General features: G+C 48.7%; 1 protein-coding gene across 1 annotated transcript in view; it reads left to right on the top strand.

Annotated features, from left to right (window-relative positions):
* Positions 1–16,211, top strand: part of LOC308555143 (coronin-7) — a 55,894-nt gene that overhangs the window by 6,780 nt on the left and 32,903 nt on the right. Inside the window, exons 4-7 of the mRNA XM_081133026.1 lie at positions 776–846; positions 1,363–1,546; positions 3,757–3,833; positions 12,223–12,273. Coding sequence (XP_080989152.1) covers positions 776–846; positions 1,363–1,546; positions 3,757–3,833; positions 12,223–12,273 — 383 coding nt within the window. The remainder of the gene's footprint in view (positions 1–775; positions 847–1,362; positions 1,547–3,756; positions 3,834–12,222; positions 12,274–16,211) is intronic.

The raw sequence follows: 16,211 nt of genomic DNA, 5'->3' as shown, positions 1-16,211 counted from the left end.
CAATGATGAGAGTCATCATCGATTGGCTGCCTCCTGCATGCCCCCGACTGGGGATAGAGCCCGCAACCTGCACACATGCCCTGACTAGGAATTAAGCTGCGATCTCTTGGATCCTAGGTTGATGCTCAACTGCTGGGCAACGCCTGGCCAGGCTGGGCTCTGGATTTTAGGTGACTGCAGTTTCCTGGTAATCTGAGGAGGTTTTGTTTTGTTTTGTTTTTTAATAGAAATACCTTTTCTTTTTAATTAATTAATTAATTAAAATATGTCTTTATTGATTTCAGAGAGAGGAAGGGAGAGGGGGAGAGAGAGAAACAGAAACATCAATGATGAGAGAGTCCTTGATCGGCTGCCTCCTGCATGCACCCTGACCGGGGATTGAACCCACAACCTGGCTATGAGCCCTGACCAGGAATCAAACCAGTGACCTTTCGGTGCATGGGATGACACTCAGCCACCTGAGCCATACCAGCGGGGGCAATCCAAGGAGCTTTTTGCCCTTTCTCCTGCTGACCTCTCCATTCCAGGTCTTTGGCCACCCTGTGTCCACAGGGCTCTCCGGAAAACGTGTTGTAGGCAGGCCTATGGCATTTGCCCATGGTTTGTAGAGGCTCCCTCCTTCTAGAACTTTGAGCTTTCTGCTGTGTGTACAGAGGTATCACCTCTGAAGCCCTGGGCTTTGATTCCCGGCCTTGGGAAAAGAGCATCTTGGGCTGGAAGCCGGATGTTTTGGCAGGTTCTTATTTGGCCTGAGTAATCTATTCCTCTCCCGCAGACCTGGTCACAGACTTGGACTTCTCTCCCTTTGATGACTTCCTCCTGGCCACGGGCTCAGCAGATAGAATGGTGAGTTAAGCCATTGGAAGAGCTTCTAAATGCCTCACCCACTCCTAGTTGGGGCCTTCTGAGCCCCTTGAGCCTCTGGGGCCCTGCTCCCTCCAAGTCCAGCCCCCCCACACACTATACCTCAGCTCCTCCACAGACTTGCAGTACAGGGCTTGGCTAGCCCAGGCTTTCTTAGTTCCTTAACCCATACCAGCTCCCATATACTCCTGTGCACTTGCCAGAGCCCTGTCTGTGACCTGCTGTCCTGCTGCTTGATTGCCTGAGGGCAGCAGGGCTGGGGTGGTATGGGAGGCCTGGAAGAGATGGATCAGAGCCCCTGGTTCCCCTGCTCCCATTTCCTCCCAGTCTTCAACTACACTAACGATCCTGAGCCAGGTCTCCCTCCTTTCCCCAACACACACACACAGCCTCGTTCCCAAGCATGATCCCTGGAGTTGGGGGCAGCCCCAGGCAAGGCAGGCTGGAGACAGTGAGACCCCTCCTTGTCCTGGGCTCACAGACTTCTCTTTCCCACAGACTAAGCTATGGCGCCTGCCAGCCCCTGGCCAGGCACTGCCCTCGGGGCCTGGGCTTCTGCTGGGCCCTGAGGACACCCAGGTGGAGGTCCTGCAATTCCACCCCACCGTGGATGGTATCCTGGTGAGCACGGCAGGCACGGCCGTGAAGGTCTGGGATGTAGCCAAGCAGCAGCCCCTAACAGGTATGGGCCATACAAGACATGTCACTCTCTGTGCAGCCTCCTCCTGGATAATGTTCCATTTCTTTGTTTATGTCATGAGTTGTAAAGTAAGTATCAAGAACTTACTTCTACATAGTATAAAACCAAGTCTTAATTATGAATACCCCACCCTCTCCATTTCCCATAGCATCTGTTTTCATCTCACTTAGATGTTTTTTCTGCTTTTTCCTCCACATGTCTAAATAACTTCTTTTTTTTCTTTAATCCTCACCTGAGGATTTTTTTCCATTGCTTTTCAGAGAGAGTGGAAAAGAGAGAGAAACACTGACTTGACAAAGACACATGGATTGGTTGCCTCCCAAATGCTCCCCAGCCAGGGCTGGGGATCAAGTCTGCAACCAAGGTATGTGCCCTTGGCCAGAATCAAACCCAGGACCCTTCAGTCCGCGGGCTGACTCTTTAATCACTGAGCCAAACTGGCTACTGCTAAATAACTTTCTTATACTGTTATTTCTTGAGTTGTATGTCATTTCAGTTTTGAAAAAAAAAACTGTTGACTTCTGCCTGGGAGGTGAGGATTTTTTGCTCTCTCATAGCCCCAACCCATCCCTGCCTTGCCATGTGTTTCTTTCTCTCATTTTCCCAATATAGATTGTCCTAGTCTGTATGGGCTACTATAACAAAATCCCATAGACTGGGTGGTTTATAAACAATAGAAATTTATTTCTCACAGTTCTGGAGGCTAGAAGTTCAAGGTCAGGGTGCCATCCGATTTGGTGTCTAGTGAGAACCTGCTTCCTGATTTGTAGCCAGCTATCTTATTCCCTGTGTCTCCACATGGCGGAAGAGGCGAGGCAGCTCTCTGGGGCCCCTTTTATAAGAGTATAAATCCCATTCATGGGTGCTCCCCCCTCATGAGCTAATCACCTCCCAAGGGCCCCGCCTCCAAATTTTATCACAGTGGGGGTTAGGTTTCAGCATGTGAAATTTGGAGGGAGTGGCACAGACATCCAGAGCATGCATAGATGATGACAACTTTGGGCCAGACTACTCAGTATTTGACTCGTTATGACCCAGCATTGCAAACCACACCTGAGCCCAGGTATTTTTTGTGGTAGTGTCACAGTCCTTTTTGCAGAGCCCTCCCTGACAAGGCTCACCCCTAGCCAGGTAGATTAGTTGGTTAGAGTGTCATCCCGATACACCAAGGTTGTAGATTCAATCCCATCCAGGGCACAAGAATCAGTCAATGAATGCATAAGTAAGTGGAACCACAAATTGATGTTTCTCTCTCTCCCTTCCTCTCTCTCTCTAAAGTCAATAAATTAGATACACACACACAAGGCTCTGAGAGTTAAAGAACAGACTGGCACCCCAGAGCTGTGCAGTGTCCCGGGTAGGCCAAGCTCATGTTGGGGCTGAGGCCAAGGGCCATTAGTAGCATAACTGGGTGTCTCAGGGGTTCCCTCCTGACAGCATCAGCCAGTGCCCACCATGGAGGCATCTTGGGCCTCAAGAGATGGAAAGTACAAGGTGCAGCCTGGCTGGCATGGCTCAGTGGTTGAGAGTCAACCTATGAACCAGGAGATCACAGTTCGATTTCCGGTCAGGGCAATTGCCCGGGTTGCAGGCTTGATCCCCAGTCGGAGGTGTGCAGGAGGCAACCAATCAATGACTCTCTCTCATCATTGATGTTTCTATCTCTTCCTCCCTCTGAAATCAATTTAAAAAAAAATCCTGATACTTTAAAAACAAACAGACGAAAAGAAGAAAATACAAGGTGCAGGATTTGCCTCCAAAGAGTTCCTGGCACAGTCAAGGAGACCAGCCTGACCCTTGAAACAGAGGTGAAGGTCACCAGACAGATGTCATTAGGGAGTCACCCTGGCTATATCTTGTGCCCAGCACGGTGCTGAGGGCTTCATGACTCCTCAGCACAGCACAACAGTTCTGTTGTGGTGGGGTGAGGAGCAGGGAGCCTTGGAAGGTTTTAGAGTAGGGGCATGGCCTGATAATGGTAGAGCTGAGGAAGGAGCCCCTGGATATAGTACAGCATATCTGGGAAGAGCTGCTGCCCTTGCTTCTCTCACCTGAGAAGGGACCCTGGTGGCTGCTGCCTTTGCCCCAGGAGTTACCCCCAACTATGCCCACCTGCTTCCCTGTGTTCTCATTGCCCAGGGTAGGGTGTGGGTACCCTGGTGCCCCTCTTAACCTTGGCTGCTTCTCTGCAGAGCTGGCAGCCCACAGGGACCTGGTGCAGGGTGCTGTCTGGAGCCGGGATGGAGCCCTGGTGAGCACAATATGCAAGGTAAGCAGGTGGACAGTGAGGCTCAAGTAAGTGCCTTTGGGGGGCCTGAGGCATGCCCCGCTCTTCTCAGGGCTATGGTGTCGTGGGCACACATTCTACACTATATCTATCAGGCCTGAGCGGTATTTATGGGGCAGAAGAGCACCAAGGATAGGCCTTCTCGAACCCCTCCCCCACATCAGCTGGCCTCCCACTTTCTGGCTCACACCTGCATCTGCAAACCCCTACCCTACCTTGCTTGGTACCAGGGCCTGGGGTCCCTATCAGATAAGGGCCCAAGTAAAGCCCCCGCTGGCCCTGCTGGGCTCTGGTTTGAGCCATCTGGCTCCTGTCACAAACTTTAGGCAGCCTCACCTGCCTGCCTCTCTGATTTGTCCAAACTTTTAGGAGGATCTAGACTCAGGACACCATGTCAACCCTCATACTCAGTCAGCAGACCTCATGGTCCTCGCTGACACCAGGCCCCGTGCTCACCCAGTCCCATGAGGTGGGCAGCCAATGTGCGTTGGGATCATACAGATGAAACAATAATTAACCTGTGAAATGGGATCTGAGAGAGAGACATGAAGTGCTTTGAGCTGGTCAACAGAGCTGGGAAGGCTTGGCCTGAAGGAAAGGTTAATGGCATAGGACAGAGAGAGATGCTAGAAGCTGCAGGTTTGGGTGCAGGGGCCAGGCAGGACTGGGTGCAGAGAGCAGAGTCGAGTGCACAAGGGTTGTGCTTATTACTGGAGAAGCAACGAAAACACTGTAATATTTAAAGCCAGAGGGATGGGCTGTGGTGTGAAGTGAGCAGATTTGCATTTTGAAAGTGGCCTTGTGGACAGAGCATTGCAGGGGGCCCATAACAAAAGTGAAGATGCTACAACTTCTGGGGGAGAAGAGGAGTGTCCTCAACCATAGGTGGTACAGAGGGAAAGACTTGGGGATGAGAGCTGCGGGTTGGTGTGGGCTGGATGTGAGGAGTGGGGGGTTGTGAGGCTGGCTCCTGGGTTATAGGCTGGAGGAGAAACCTGGCACTGAGATTGGGCACTCCCAGGTATTGGTTGTAGGCCTTTTGGGTTTGAGGTACCTGAGACATCCAAGTGGAGGTATCATTTGAGTCCATGGACTGGGGCTCTGGGCAGCAGGCTGAGCTGAAGATGGGAGGGTAGGCACTATCTGTGTCTATGTGGTAAGAGTCTGTAAAGAGGCGAAGGACACACACCTGTTGGATTTGGGGACGTGGGTGGCCTTCAGGACCTTTTGGGGTATACTGTGCCCTGAAGCTGCATGTGAAGAGTGGGGGGAAGGCGAGAAAAAGCCTGCAAGGGCTCTTCTGGGAAGTTTGGCCCAGAGAGGGAATGGGGGACAGGAGCTGGTTGGGAGGGGGAGGGGGAGGGGTTGAGAACACCTCTGAAGGAGAATAGGCTGTGTCTGCATACTTGGTGGGATCTATTTCCAACTCTATTTTTTTCCCACCTTGGCCCCATTTCCTAGTCTTTTTTTTTTTTTTTAATTTTTTTAAAAATTGAATTTATTTGGAGTGACATTGGTTAATAAAATTATATAGGTTTCAGGTGTACAATTCTATAATACATCATTTGTATATTGTAGTGTGTGTTCACCACCCCACGTCATGCCTCCTTCCATCACCCTCTATCCCTGCTTTACCCTCTTCTACCTCCCCCACCCCCTTTCCCTCTGGTAAACACCATGCTGTTGTCTGTATCTGTGAGAGTTTTTGTTGTTTGGATTTTTTTGCCTAATCCCTTCACCTTTTTCACCCAGCTTCCCTACCCTCCTTCCCTCTGACAGCTGTCAGTCTGTTCTCTGTATCTATGAGTCTGATTCTATCTTATTTCTTATTTGTTTGTTCATTAGATTCCACATATAAGTGAAATCATATGGTACTTGTCTTTCTCTGACTGGCTTATTTCACTTACCCATTTCCTAGTCTTTATGAACTCCCCCCCACCCCCCATTTGGCTCATTAAACAGTGGGTTTCAGACATTGGCTGCTGTTTCAGGACAAGGTGGTCATGTGGCTGTTGCTTAGGCTAAAGGCTGGTAAGCATGACTTCCAAGGAACAGTGAGGTCTGGACTGGTCCTTAGGTATGAGCTCTCACTGAGGAGGGGACAGGCATCTCAGGTGGGGGGAACAACCTGTCAGAGTCCTGCATTTAGGCTCTGAACTCCCCCTCCAATGAGATACCCTCTCTGCCCTGCGTATCCTTGGCATGTGTGAGAGAGACAGGCACTGAGTGATAGGGAGGAAGCTGTGAGATGCTTCCCACCAAAACCTCCCACCACTTAGCACCATCTCCCTGCTGGTGAGGAAACCTCCCTAGTGCCCGGCCTGACTCCCATCCTGCCTTGGAGCAGCTCTTCCTCCAGGGCCTGAGATTCCCCTGAAAGGCGTGGACCCAACTCCACCTAAGCTTCTCCAGGCAGCCACTAGGGGGTGCGCTGGCCTCATGGATAGCCAGGCTCCCGCTAAGCTCCCACTCTGTGCCTGTGAGCCCAGCAGGGACATGCCATCCCTCACAGCTTATGCCACCCCCTCTGTCTGGGCCTGTAGGCCCCCATTAGCACCAGACCAGTCTCCAGTACCCAATCTGAGCACTGTTTAGATGGCCCAACTGTCTTTAGGAACTGCTCATGTGCCGAGACTGTTACTGACTCGTGGAAGGTGCTGCCATCATCCTACCAAGGGTTCTGGGCTTGTCCAGGTAACAGAGCACCTGAATGGTGGAGTTGGTGTTTGAATTCAGGCCGCTGGCTCTCCACAATGGCTCTGCCACTCAGGTGTGAGTTGCCCTTGCTGACAGGAGGGGGTCTCTCTTACCCAGCATCTCTGTCTCTCCCTCTCCTTTATCTCTCACTTCCCTGTCTCTGTCCCTTGTTGTCTTTCCACTGTCTATAGTTGTCCCCTCTCTGTTCCTCTGTCCCCTTCTATTCTTGTTTTCTCTCTGTGTCCCCTTTCTGCCTCTCTGTGTTTCTTGTCTCTCTCTGCCTCTCTCTGTCCTCTCTCCCTCTCTCTGTTCTTTCTGCCAATCTCTGTCCCTTGCTGTCCTTGGTTGCCTATCTCCATCTCTAAATTGAATCCTGTGCAGTGGAGTGGTGCTTTAGAGCTAATCCTGGACTGTGCCTGGTGTCTGCCTGACACATAGCAAGTGCTCACTAAACTGTAGTGGGGAAAGCTTTGCCAGGAGTGACCCAAGAACCCTGGGAACCTGCTGAGGTGTGTCAGGAAAGCCTGGGACAGGTCTGCCAAGGGAAGTCTGGCTTTCCAGGCCATTTCTGGACTGGCCCCTCCCTCGTCCAGCTTTGTGCTCCCCCACGGCCCCTCTATTCCTGCCACCCACTTTTCTGACATGGCTATCTCTTCCCCTCCACATCCCATGCTAACAAGCTCATGCCTCCACATCTTTGCTCATGCTTTTCTACCTCTTCAAATGCCTTTCTCTTCCCAATGCAAGTTCTACTTGTCCTTTGAGGTTTAACTTAGGTCTAGGTTCCTCCCTGAAGTTTCCCGTGACCACCTGAGGTGCCTCAGAGTCCAGAACTCGGTGAGGACCATTTGCTCTCTCTGCATCCCAGGCACCCAGGCAGTGGTGATCAAGAAACATTGAGCAGATAGTACTAAGAGTTCCCGTATCCCCTCTTCCCCTTCCCATTCTTGCATTGATGTGGTGCATTTGTTACAATTAAACCAACATTGCTACATTATTATTAAAGCCCATAGGGTTCATCTTTGATGTGCGTTCTGTGGGTTTTGACAAATGCATAGTGTCAGTACTCACTATTACAGCATCATACAGAATAATTTTATCACCCTAAAAGTGCCCCATGCTTCACCTATTCATCCCTCCTTCCCTGTCCCCAAACCACTGGCAACCACTGATCTTTTTGCTGTCTCTGTAAGATTTATCTTTTCCCAAATACCGTATAGTTGGAGTCATACAATGTATAGCCTTTCACATTGGCTTCTTTCACTTAGTAATATGCATTTTTGGTTCCTTCATGTCTTTTTGTGGACTGATAGCTATTTTTTTTAATTGTGGTAAAAACACATATCATAAAACCATCTTAACCATCTTTAAGTATACGGTTCAGTAATGTTAAGTATATTTACATTGTTGTGAAACATCTCCAGAACTTTTTCATCTGTAGAACTGAAACTCGACACCCATGAAACAACTTTCCTTTGCCCCCTCCCCCAGTCCCTGACAACCGCCATTCTACTATCTCTATGAATTTGACTACTTTAGATACTGCATATGAGTGGAATCATACAGTATTTGTCTTTTTGTGACTGGTTTACTTCATTTAGCATGATGTCCTCAAAGTCCATTCATTCATGTAGCATGTGACAGGATTTCCTTCCTTTTTGCGACTGAATAATATTCCATTGTACATATATACCACATTTTGTTTCTCCGTCCATCCACAATAGACACTTGAGTTGCTCCCATGTTTTAGCTACTGTGTGCTTTGAACATGGGTGTGCAGAGATATCTATTTGTGTCCTTGTTTCCAATTCTTTTTGGTATATACTCTGAAGTGGAATTGCTGGATCATATGGTAATTCTATTTTTAATTTTTTGAGGAAGTACCACACTATTTTCCTAGTGGCTTTACTATTTGACATTCCCACCAACAGTACCCAAGAGTTCCAATTTATCCACATTCCCACCAACACTTGTTATTTCTGGATTTTTTATAGTAGTCATCCTAATGGGTGTGAGAAAATATTTCATTGTGGTGTTGATATGCATTCCTCTGAAGATTAGTGATGTTGAATATATTTTCATATGCTTCTTGGTCACTTGTATATCTTTGGAGAAATGTCTATTTAAATTCTTCACTTATCATTATTATTATTTTTTTAATATAGCTTTATTGATTTCAGAGAGAGGAAGGGAGAAGGAGAGTGAGTTGAAACATCAATGATGATAGAGTCGCCATTGATCGGCTGCCTCCTGCATGCCCCCAACTGGGGATCGAGCCCACAACCCAGGCATGTGCTCTGGCCAGGAATCGAACCACGATCTCCTGGATCCTAGGTCAGCGCTCAACAGCTGAGCCAGGCCCAGCAGGGCCTTCACTTATTTTTTAATTGGGTTACTTGACTTTTTGTTCTGGAGTTGTATGAGTTCTTTATATATTCTAGATGTTAATCCCTTATACATGATTTGCAAATGTTTTCTTTCAATCCATAGGTTGTCTTTTTACTCTGTTGATTGTGTTCTTTGATTAACAAAAGTTAAGCTTGATGTAGTCCCATTTGTCTATTTTTGCTTTTGTTCCCTATACATTGGTGTTATATCTAAGAAGTCATTACCATGTCCAACGTCATGAAGCTTTTCCCCTGTTTTCTTCTAGGAGTTTTATGGTTTGGGGTCTTAGCTATTTCTTTTTATCACTGAATAATATTCCATTGTGTGAATGTAGCACAGTGTATTTATTCACTTACTGGGGGGACATCTTGGTTGCTTTCAGTTTTTTGCAGTTATGATTTAATTGCTGTAAACATTTATGTGGACTTAAGTTTTAATTCATCTGAATAAATACTTTAAGAGCACAATTGCTGGATCATATGGTAAGAATATTTTTTGCTTTGTAAGAAACTGCCAAACTATCTTCCAAAGTGGCTGTATAATTTTGCATTCCCATCAGCAGTGAATGAGAGTTCCTGTTGCTCCACATCCTCGTTAGCATTTGGTGTCTTCATTTTTTTGGATTTTAGCTATTCTAGTAGGTGTGTACTGGTTGTTGTGTACATTGTTGTTTAAATTTACAGTTCTCTAATGAGATTTGGTGTTAAGCATTTTTTCATATGTTCATTTTTCATCAGTGTATCTTTTTAGTGAGGGTCTATTCAAATCTTTGCCTTTTTTTAACTGGGTTTGCTTGTTTTCTTATTTTTGAGTTTTAAGTGGGGTTTTTTGTATATTTTGGATACAAGTCCTTTCTCAGATACGTGCTTTGCAAATATTTTCTCCCAGTCTGTGGCTTGTCTTTTCCTTTTCTTAACAATATCTTTTTCAGAACAGAAGTTTTTAATTTTAATCAAGTCCAACTTACTAATTTTTCTTTCATAGATCATACTTTTGGTGTTGTATCTAAATAGTCATTGCCAAACGCAAGGTCACCTAGATTTCCTCCTACATTATCTTCTAGACGTTTTATAGGTTTGCTTTTTACAGTTAGGTATGTGATCCATTTTGAGTTAATTTTTATGAAAGGGGTAAAGTCTAGGTCTAGATTTATTTTTTTGCGTGTGGATTTCCAATTGTTCTTGTACTATTTGTTGAAAAGACTATCTTTTCCTCATTGTATTGCCTTTGCTCCTTTCTCAAAGATCAGTTGGCTATGGGGGGGGTCTATTTCTGGGCTTTCTATTCTACTCCTTCAATCTGTTCATCTGTTCTTATGCCAGTACCACATTGTCTTGATTACTGTTCCTTTAGAGCAAATTCAGGTAATGTCAGTTTTCTGACTTTGTTCTCCTTTCATATTGAGTCAACTACTGTGAGTCTTTTGTCTGTCCATATAAACTTTAGAATCAGTTTGTCATTGTCTACAATATAATTTGCTGGAGTTTTCATTGGGAATGCATCGAATCTATATTTAAGTTGGGAAGAACTGACATCTTGATAATATTGAGTCTTCCTGTCCATGAATGTGGAGTCCCTCTCTCTTCGTTTATTTAGTTCTTTGATTTCTTTCATGAGGGTTTTACTGTATTCCTCATATTGATCCTGTACATATTTTGTTAGGTTGATAGCTAAGTATTTTTATATTTTTGGTGCTATTGTAAGTGGTATTGTGTTTTTAATTCCAAATTCCAGTTGTTCGTTGCGGGTGCAGTTTTTCAAAATATGAAAGTATGAATCCATGATGATTGAAACAAAGTGGAGTCATTCTAGGGTATTAAAAGGAAAAGCTAATCAACCCCCACATCCCCGGCCCTGGTTCCCATCTTTAACACATGGCTTGTACTGATCACCATCTTTCTCCTTGCTCAGCAGACTTGCAAAACCTATAAAAACCTGGTTAGACAAATAGGGGTTTTTGTTTATTTCTACCACAGTAGGATTGCGCCATGCCATGCGATTCTGCGTCCACCTTTTAGTACTTAAGAATTTATCATGGCTGCCCCAGCCAGGTGGCTCAGTTGGTTGGAGCACTGTCCCATTCACCAAAAAGGTCGCGGGCTAGATTCCCTATCAGGGCACATATCTATGTGCAGGTTCAATCCCTGGTCAAGGGCGCATACCAGAGGCAGCCAATCAATGTTTCTCTCTCACATCAGTGTTTCTCTCTCTCTTGTTTTTTCTCCCTCACTCCCTTCCTCTCTCAAATCAGTTAAAAAAAAAGAATTTATCATGGCCAAGCCTGCAAATAGTGGATGCAGATTCGGCACCCCCTCTCTCCCATTTCTTTCTTTCTTTTCTTAAATATATGTTTTTATTGATTTCAGAGAGAAGAAGGGAGAGGGAAAGAGAGATAGAAACATCAATGGTGAGAGTCATTGATTGGCTGCCTCCTGCATGCCCCCAACTGGGGATCGAGCCCGCAACCCGGGCACATGCCCTGTCCAGGAATTGAACCTTGATCTCCTGGATCCTAGGTTGATGCTCAACTTCTGAGCCACGCCTGGCTGGCTTTGTTTGTTTTTTAATGTGTTTATTCCATGATCAGTACAGACCAAATGCATAGTTACTGTATTAAAGTCAAACCAGTCACTGACTCCAGAGTATGGCCAACACTGAGGTAGCAGTCTTGTGGTGTAGAGTGGGTTCTCATGGCACAGGTAACCTCACTAAGGTCTCCAATTATAAAACTTAAAAAAAAATGGGAGAAGTGGCAACTGTCTGGGAGGATGGGCATCAGGTGGGTGCCAGGCTAGGAGCCTCTGCCTCAGTCTAGCCCTGGCACTGCCTTGTGCGACACCAAATTTTTTAGGTATAGAAATGATGTTGTCCTGTGAGCCCGTTTGGCCTAGGCCAAGCACAGGGCTGGACACGTGTAGCAGCTGATGGCCTAGAGTTTGATTCTGGGTTTCAGTTTCTCCATCTGTGAAGGGGTCATGGTGATAGCACTGCCTCATGATGTGGTTGTAAAGTTGGGGAGAGATCCTGTGTGTAACATGCCTGGTACTTAGAAAGTGTGAAATCTTTTCAATGGCTTCTCTATTGTGAGTGACTGAGGCAGGAAAAGGAGTCTGCCCCCTGTGATGAGAAGAAGGAACAAGTCTGGGGAAGGGTCTCCTGGTGCTGGGTACCAGCCCTGTGTACTGGGGGTAGGACCCTCAGAGCCTGGGATATAGGAGACAGGCTGCCCCCCAGTTACCCAGCCCACCTTAATTGTGCTCTTATTGCCTCCTCTTTGCTTTTCCAGGACAAGCAGCTGAGGATCTTTGACCCCAGAGCAAAGCCTGAGGCCTCCCAGGTGAGTTGTGTGGGCAACAGGGCTCTGTTGAGGTCCCAGTGGCTCCAACAGGTGCAGGCAGGGGCAGGCTTAGCCTCCTGGCAGACAGATTCCGCCACACCCCATATCCCTGGCCAGGCCCAGCGGGTGTGTGTGGGTCACCTAAGAGGTGGGCTCTAGCTCTTTCCGAGAAGCATATTCTGGGTCCTGGGAGGTTCTGGCTTTGATCTCAGGGTGGGGCACAGCTAGACTGCCCACGGGCCTTCACTGGAGGCGTCCTGTGGCTTCAGGATGCTAATTTGAGATTCCAGCTTCCTCTCCTTTAAGACCCTCATCTCCACCCACCCTTCCTGGCATGGTCAGCAGAGGCTAGCCACAGAGGAACCAAAAGACACAGGAAAAAGGAACCTGCCTTCTGCACCCCTCCAGTCTCATAGTTGGCAAACCCTTAGTCTTTGCCCAGGGTCTGTGGGCTGTGCTGGGGGCCTGCCAGATCTGTGGTGCACAGCAGTGAGTGTGTTTGGTTTTGTCTGTGGTTGTTCACGGGGTGTGTGTGGCCTTATGAGTTCTGAGTGGGAAGGCTGGGTCCTAGGTTCATGTTATAGGCAGTGAGCCACTTGGGAGTCATTCCTTCATTCTACAGCAGCTTGGTGCCAGGCATAGAATGTTCTGTGGTGAATGAGACAGACACACGAGGTACTTGCTGAGGGGCTACTCTTGTTGAGGCAGTTTAATGCTTCCCTGAGGAAATAGCTCGGAGCTGAGGACTGAGTGGTGCAAAGGGACACACATAGCCAGCCAGAAGTGGGACCAGCTTGTTCCAGGAGTGAGGGCCATGGTGAAAGGCCTGTCACCTTTGCTGTGGGAAGCACCAGAGTTTTAAGAAGAAATGAGTGGGTTTACATTTTAAAAAATATTTTGAAAAAAGAGATGAGTGGATTTACATTTAAAAAAAGATTTTTCTAGAAGCTGAGGAGCCTTCTCCCAAGGAAGGTGAAGTTCAGGGCCCTACTGCCAACTCAGGGAGGACCTCCCCAGTGAAGCCCAGTCCCATCACAGACACCCTGGTCTCCATTTCTAGAACTTGTTTCCCCACCTGGGGTCAAGGGTAACCCACCAGTTTAAACCCAACTAGCAGTAGTTAGGGGCCCTTTCACACCCCCCACACACATCCCCTCATAGGTGTGCCCACACAGTCCCCCTCACATAGCCGATTGCAACTTTTTGCCCAAGATAGTCCAGTCAGTTCCACTTCTGGCTGGCTGAAGACCAAAGGGAGGCCCTGTTCTGACAGGTGATCCAAGCTGGGCAGAAGTGGCTTCAGCACTCCCTTCTGCCAGGCTGTCTTCCTATGGCTGGTGGGGATAGCTGAATCTGAGCCTTAGGGCAGTGTGGGTGTGAGCAGTGAGCTTCACTGTAGCTTTCTGTGGCTAGTCTCCAAGCCTTTGCCTGGAAAGGGGGTCCCAGGCTTAGCTTGAAGGAGGGAGATTGAAGCCCTGTCCCCTCAGCTTTCTCAGGTCACCCTCTCCTACCCAAGGTCTCGGGGCACGGTGTGTGGCACCCTCATCCATAGCCTGACTGGGCATTTTTGGCTCCCTGGCCTGGATGTCTCCTCCCTGTCCCTTCTCCTCCACTTCCTCCTCCTCCACATCTCCTTCTGTCCTCCAGCAAGGAGGGGATGGTAATGGTGCTGAGGTAGAGAAGCAGTGGCTGTCGTCCAAGGGGCTTCAAGTTCCTAGAAGAGGAAGGGAGAAGATCTGGTTTTGGAGGGAGCCCCCCTATAGGGGCTTTTCGGTGAGGAGACCTGGGAAGAGCGTGGGCGGCTCCCACCCCCTCCCTGCTGCTGGGACAGTGCCTGTGCTGGTGTGGGGGCAGTGGTCCTGGAATGCTGCCTGTGACGGCCCTGCCCCCCTACTTCCGCCCAGGGCATCTGGCCCACACCTGGCTTCTATTAGGAAAACCGCTGCTGGCGGCCAGGGTTGGTGTGAGCCAAGGGGCCAGCTCCAGGGATAGGCCTTCTGGGAGCACCTTCTCCTAAGATCCTCCTTTCCCACTAGAGGGGAACGTTGTTGGGGATGGGGAAGAGTGTCAAGGAAGGAAGTGTTGCCTTTGATCCAACCTCTGCCCTCCCTGCTCCAGTGGCTGTCCCCATAGCCTGGAGGGGAGGCCTGGGGAGTCCTCCCTCTGCTGCCTTTTTTGGACCCTGTCTCTGGCTCAGAGCAGGGGACGCTTGGGCAGTTCCCCCCATTCACACCCCCTACTTGGTCTTTAGATTTCATTTATATATGATCATTTATTAAGTCCTAGGCCCTTGGCATGAACCACCTCTTTCCACCCTCATGACTGACTTATAAAGTCTGCCCTTTGATCATTTCTGCCCCAGGGTCACACAGCTGAAAGCAGGGGCAGGCTTGGTCTGGGAGCCCCTGGGCCCCTCTGCTGTCCCTTTCCTGTGCCAGAGCCCAGGTGGAAGTGTCCGAAACCATGGGTGTGCCACGGGAAGTAGTGGCCCACAGCTGAGGGGGTGTCCAGGGAGTAGTGAGGCTTTAGTACCCTGTCAGGGGCAGGAGGGGGACTGGGACAAGCCCTTTGATTAGTGGTGTGAGCGGGTAGACCTGTCCCTTCTGAGCACCCCAGTGTTGGACAGGCCTGAAGAGGTGTGCATCTGGAGCCCAGCACTGAGCATAGCTGAGGAGGAGCACGGGTAGATGGGTTGGATATCTTACCACTAGAGAAGGTCCCCTCACCTTAAGAGGGAGCCCAGGTCAGCTCCTCCAGCTGCCTTGCCCCATACAGGAAATGTTGCTGGGGTAACAGAGAGGAGGTATTTGGCTGCACTGCAGCCAGAATGGTATGCACTTGTTCCTGGTGCCCCTCTACTGGGCAGGTACTGCCTGATCTCAGCCCCTCCTGTTCTCTTATGGAGGTAGGTGTGGGGGATCTGGGGAGCTTCTCCATGAGCAGGATGCCCTGCTGACTGTTTGGACAAAGGCTGTCCCCTGTGAGAGGGAATCCCCCAAGGCCTGGCCTGCAGGCTTGGGATTACCACCAGTGGCTTCTCCTTGGGCCTCCTTTGACAGGGCTGGGGCTTGGGTTAGCAGGATGCCTGAGTCCCAGCTGCAGCCTCCTTGCTGCCTCAGGAGAATGAGAGAGAGAGAATGAGAATCTGGGGATCTGGAAAGAGGGCTCCTTTTCCCTGGGTTCCACTGAGGTCCAAGAAGAACAACTTGTAATTTTTTTTTTAATATGTCTTTATTGATTTCAGAGAGAGGAGGGAAGAAGGAGAGGGAGAGGGAGAGGGAGAGGGAGAGATAGAAACATCAATAATGAGAGAGTCATTGATCGGCTGCCTCCTGCATGCCCCTGACTAGGGATCGAGCCCGCAACCTGGGCATGTGCCCTGACTGGGAATCAAACCCTGATCGCCTGGATCTTAGGTCGACGCTCAACAGCTGAGTCACACCCAGCCATGCAAGAACTTATTTTTTTAAAAAATATATCTTTATTGATTTCAGAGAGAGGAAAGGAGAGGGAGAGAGAGATAGAAACATCAATGATGAGAGAGTCATTGGTGGGCTGCCTCCTGCATGCCCCCGACTGGGGATCGAGTTCGCAACCTGGGCATGTCTCCTGACCGGGAATCAAACCATGATCACCTGGATCCTAGGTTGACGCTCAACCGCTGAGCCACACCCAGCCAGGCAGAACTTGTTATTTTTGAATATAAAAGTCACACCAGTGATCTAGAGATAGAGGAGAGGGGAGGGGGTCAGTGGTCATCCCTTCCCCATCCATGAGGCTTCCCATGGCCCCTGGGAAGACTGAACTGGGCATGCCCACAGCGGACACACTAGGCTCAGCCTAAGCTCTTACCTTGTCTTCACTTCTTGGTTTGGAGATCAGAAGGTACAAGTGGAAAGCTGCAGGGCAAATGGGACTCTCCAGCCCACACTGCCCAC

This window comes from Miniopterus schreibersii, assembly GCF_964146895.1.
Source record: "Miniopterus schreibersii genome assembly, chromosome: 3".
Lineage (NCBI taxonomy): Eukaryota > Metazoa > Chordata > Mammalia > Chiroptera > Miniopteridae > Miniopterus > Miniopterus schreibersii.
This window is presented reverse-complemented; position numbering and strand designations above follow the sequence as displayed.